Genomic DNA, 4235 nt, shown 5'->3' with positions numbered 1-4235 from the left:
AAGAAAGCAGAATCCAGGGACACAGGCGGTAGGGGGGTGAGGGCATGTACTGGGCAGTGGGAGTGGCTGGGGAGAGGTCAATGGGGAGAAAGAGGCATATGTAATACTTTAAACAATAAAGAATTTAAATTTTTTTAAAAAAGAAAAAAAACCGGACAGAAAAATGCTAAATTCAGAATCCGATTTTCAAGTGTCCAATAAAAACAGAAACTTGCTCACTGTGTGGCCCTGAGTGAGCTCTCTAACTAATGCTACAGTGTTGACTGATCCCAAAAACCCAGCTAACTGCAGATCAGACCATTTGGAAGTAGCATTAATCTGTCTGGTCAACTAACACCTTATCTTGGTTTACTTCAAGTCCTACTATGACTTCTAACTCTTTTAGAAACTGAGCACTCTGTGGTCACTGTAGCACTGTACAATCTCAGCACCTAGGAACCCTTAGCCAAGAGTCACCAGGTGGCCAAGGTCATAGGCAACTAAGATTTTACCTCTCTATAGAACAAAACTCACCACCTTCCTGTGAATGTGTTTCTGTACCAAGTTGCTAAGGTATTCAGCACCTGATTGGAAGTATAGAGTCAGTCATCTGCCACTGTGCTACACAGCCCCAGACTGTTGAGATTTTAAATTCTTGCTGCCATCAATGGCTCTTGGTTCAGAAACTGAGGCCTTAAGAAGGTAAGGAGTGTGTCCAAGATAACCCAATGCATCAGGAGCAGATGTGGAGCTGAAGTCCCAGCCACCTGAGCCCGAGTGTTCAGGTCTTTCTCCCTCTTTTCCATCCGGCCACCTTTGTAGAGGCCCAATCGCAGGACAGGCTACTTCTCTAGAGATTACATCGCTGGATTCTACCTGCTGGGAGTGGATGGCGTGGGCATGTGCACATTGATGAGTTTGTGTAAAATGCTAGTAAACAGATGCGGGAAGGTCTGAGGGTTCTCCCTGCTGATTACACTGCCAGGAGAGCAATTCTGGGCAGCCCCTTTTCCATTCATTTATCTTCCTTCTGGGATTGTTTTGCAGAGGTGGGATAGAAAACAAGTGAGCCTTGATGGGGAGAAATTAGTGCACTTTGGCTTACTGCAAAGGAACCTTGGCTTCTAAAGGTGTTACACATCATTGCAGGAGTCTTGTTTTACAAGCTAACATCCGACGAAAACAAACACCTATAGCCACTGCAGTGTTTTCTGCAGTAGTCCTTGGTCATTGCTATTCCATTAAGCAGAGACCAGGACATAGATAAGAGAGGCCATGGATGCCTGCTCTGCCTCCCTCAGGGGCAGGGGCAGTTTCCACTTGCTTATACTTGCTCATTGGGCTATCAGAGTAGGACATCAAGGTAGGGGAAGGAAAAAAAGGAAGTGAGTTCTAGAAGGCATCTATTATTTTCACATTCCCGTGGGCCTCCACGGCCATGCAGCATACTCTTCCTTAGGGGACCCATCCTGTTCTTCAGACCACGTGGCTGCAGCGAAGTAGACACCACACCCTGGCTTCAGTGGGCCACATGAGCTGGTTGGGTGTTGGTCTGGGGCTGTGACTATACCATCAAGAATAAGGTACTTTCTTTCTGTTGTGGCTTCTGTAAAAAGGATATAAACCTACAGCCCCAGCAACCACTAACTAGAGAGATCCTACATGAGAATGAAGTCAAGCCAGAGGAAAGCAGGGCTGAGCAATAGAGAGTCCAAGTCCCAAAACAACCTCTGAGTCTCTGGATCCAGCCACACCTGAAAGCCAATTCTACCTCTGATATTTACAGTGTCATTAGGTTACCTTAGAAACAATTAATCCAGTTTAAGTTAGATTTCTGTCACTTGAAACTCAAAAAGCACCAGCAAATACAGGAGAAATAAAATTGGGAGAAGAGACAATTAAATTTATGGATATAGTTATCTGGAAGCAGTTCAAGTTTGTCCCCTGGAAATAAAGCAAGGTGACACGTGGGAATCTGCTCCATTTTTCATATTAAGCTCACATCATCAGAACTGCAGCTCTGCCTAATTACTGTGATTAATCTCACCAAATTCTAAATATAAAATGAGTGTGCATTTTTCTGATGTTTGATGATACTGCAACCGTCATGAAGAGAAGAAATGAGCCATTACCGAATAAAGACAACTTTTAAGGGGAATCATTTTTTTTTCTGACCAAATGCAGTTATAACTGGGTAAAGGAGAAAAGGTCAGAGAGACAACTCGGATCTTACCTGGCATGGCATGGATGAGGTCCCCACACAGAACAAAGAATCTGGGCTTGGGGTTCAGCTTGTTGATGGCCTGAATGGCTTGCTCAGTTAGACGAATCTCCTGCCCCCACTCATCTCCACCATTGTCACAGTCCCCAGTGGTCCAGGCCTTCATCAGTCCAAATTGTGGGTCTGCACCCTGGATGAAGTAGAATGGGCCTTTCCATTCCTTTTCCTGTTCTTTAAGAAATGAAAGGAAAGAGGAGAAATATGATTAAGGCTGCCAGGGAAAGCATCCAGGTTACCGTGCAAGTAGATACAATATTTTTCTTAAATTAAGTAGGTCATTTTAATAAGCTGCTGTCCAAACATACCATTTTCCTGTCATAGTCTAGAGGATGTTGATTTATACTAATCATGCCTAGGACCTGGTGTCTCCCAAAGGCCAGGACAAACCACGTGGGCCTCCACGGCCATGCAACAAGCTATTTGTCTAAAAGCGAGCTGGCCAACATGGAGCTCAGAGGCACAACAGCCCACTACAGAGAGGATATTAATGTTCAATAATAGGTTTTTAATTAGAATTTAAAAAACCCAACTGAAAGCTGCCAGACGTATTATATTTAAATGACTAGGTGAAGTACTCTCAAATCTTTTAGCCAGGCTTAATGGCACAATTTGCACTGTTTCAGGGGATGTGACAGAATTTCAATTATAAAGCTTGGAGCTCAGAAGTTCTGGCTATCTGGTGGGCTATGCTGTGCCAGAAATGAAATGTTGAAATGAGTTAGTCGATGTGAAAAGAAAAAAAAAATCGATGCTAACATTTCAAAGGCAGCATGATGTGGGCATAAGTGAGGTGTGATGATGGGGGGGGGGGGGTGGAGAGAAAGGGGATTCTTGGAAAGGGAGCTAGGTCACATGCACTGAAATGATCAGGCTTGCCTTCCTTTTGGTTCCGCTAGCCCAAAGCTTCACCAGCCACAGGTATCTACCCCTTTCTGCCAAAGAACCATGCCAGTGCCTGCTTCTTCAGAGCTGGGGTGACCATTCATGGGCATGGAGGCCCTATGGACTTCAAACTTTGTTTTTTTGCCACAGGATCCTTTCTTCAACCAAAACCTCAGGTGGCAGACCGATGCTGTAAACACGGAGCTGTCCCTGTCCAACTGGGGTCTGGGGATGGCACAGTCCAAAGCCCCCTGATGTGCAGTCCTGGTATTTACCCTCCAAGGGAACTGAAGCCCGGAGCAGTGACCTGCCTCCCCAATGGCCCAGGAGCAGTAAGTGATAGGGCTAAAACTACCCCACTATCTTAAAACTGTTTTCTTTTTAAAAATAAATTAATGTATTTTCCATGTTAACCGAGTAAGTGGCATTTCTTTCAGAAGTCACGAAAATGTTGTAATTCCCAAAACTCCTTGGAATAATCTCACGTCTCCACGTTCGATTCATGCGTTTACTCAGTAAGCACTTACTGAGAGCCTAGTGTCCCAGGCCCCATTTGGGGTGCTGACCACACAGGGATGGACCAAGACAGGTGAGGTCTCTGCTCTCCTGGGCTTAGTTCTCATGGGGGAGGTAGACAAGGACATAAGCAGAGAATTGAGCTAGAAGGTACCAAGGACTATGTGAGGACGAAGAGGGAAGCGATGGCTACCGTATTTGCCGGCGTATAAGACGACTGGGCGTATAAGACGACCCCCTAACATTTCCACTCAAAATACAGAGTTTGTTATATACTCGCCGTATAAGACTACCCCCTCTTCCGCACACCTTCCACACACCAAATAAAAGGTAAAACAATATCAGATTTGATTTTAACATTTTAATTTATATTCAAATGCTTATGACATGCAGGAAAACTGTCACAAGGCTGTATGTAATCAAACATATACATAAAACAGTGCAAGTTTATTACCGGTAAACATACCGGTAATTCACTAAAGAAAACACACTCTATAGACTGGTACCGTAGATGCTTCTCAGGAACACAGGCAAGCAGCCCACAACCTAGAGGGACTGTCAATGATAGAAGAAAGAT

General features: G+C 44.6%; 1 protein-coding gene across 1 annotated transcript in view; it reads right to left on the bottom strand.

The window, feature by feature from the left end:
* The window catches only part of CPPED1 (calcineurin-like phosphoesterase domain containing 1), a 109356-nt gene that overhangs the window by 82099 nt on the left and 23022 nt on the right, over window positions 1-4235 (bottom strand). Inside the window, exon 2 of the mRNA XM_006776274.2 lies at window positions 2213-2431. Coding sequence (XP_006776337.1) covers window positions 2213-2431 — 219 coding nt within the window. The remainder of the gene's footprint in view (window positions 1-2212; window positions 2432-4235) is intronic.

Source organism: Myotis davidii, unplaced genomic scaffold (assembly GCF_000327345.1).
Source record: "Myotis davidii unplaced genomic scaffold, ASM32734v1 scaffold209, whole genome shotgun sequence".
Lineage (NCBI taxonomy): Eukaryota > Metazoa > Chordata > Mammalia > Chiroptera > Vespertilionidae > Myotis > Myotis davidii.
The sequence above is the reverse complement of the archived record's forward strand: the minus strand, read 5'-3'. Positions and strand labels throughout refer to the sequence as shown.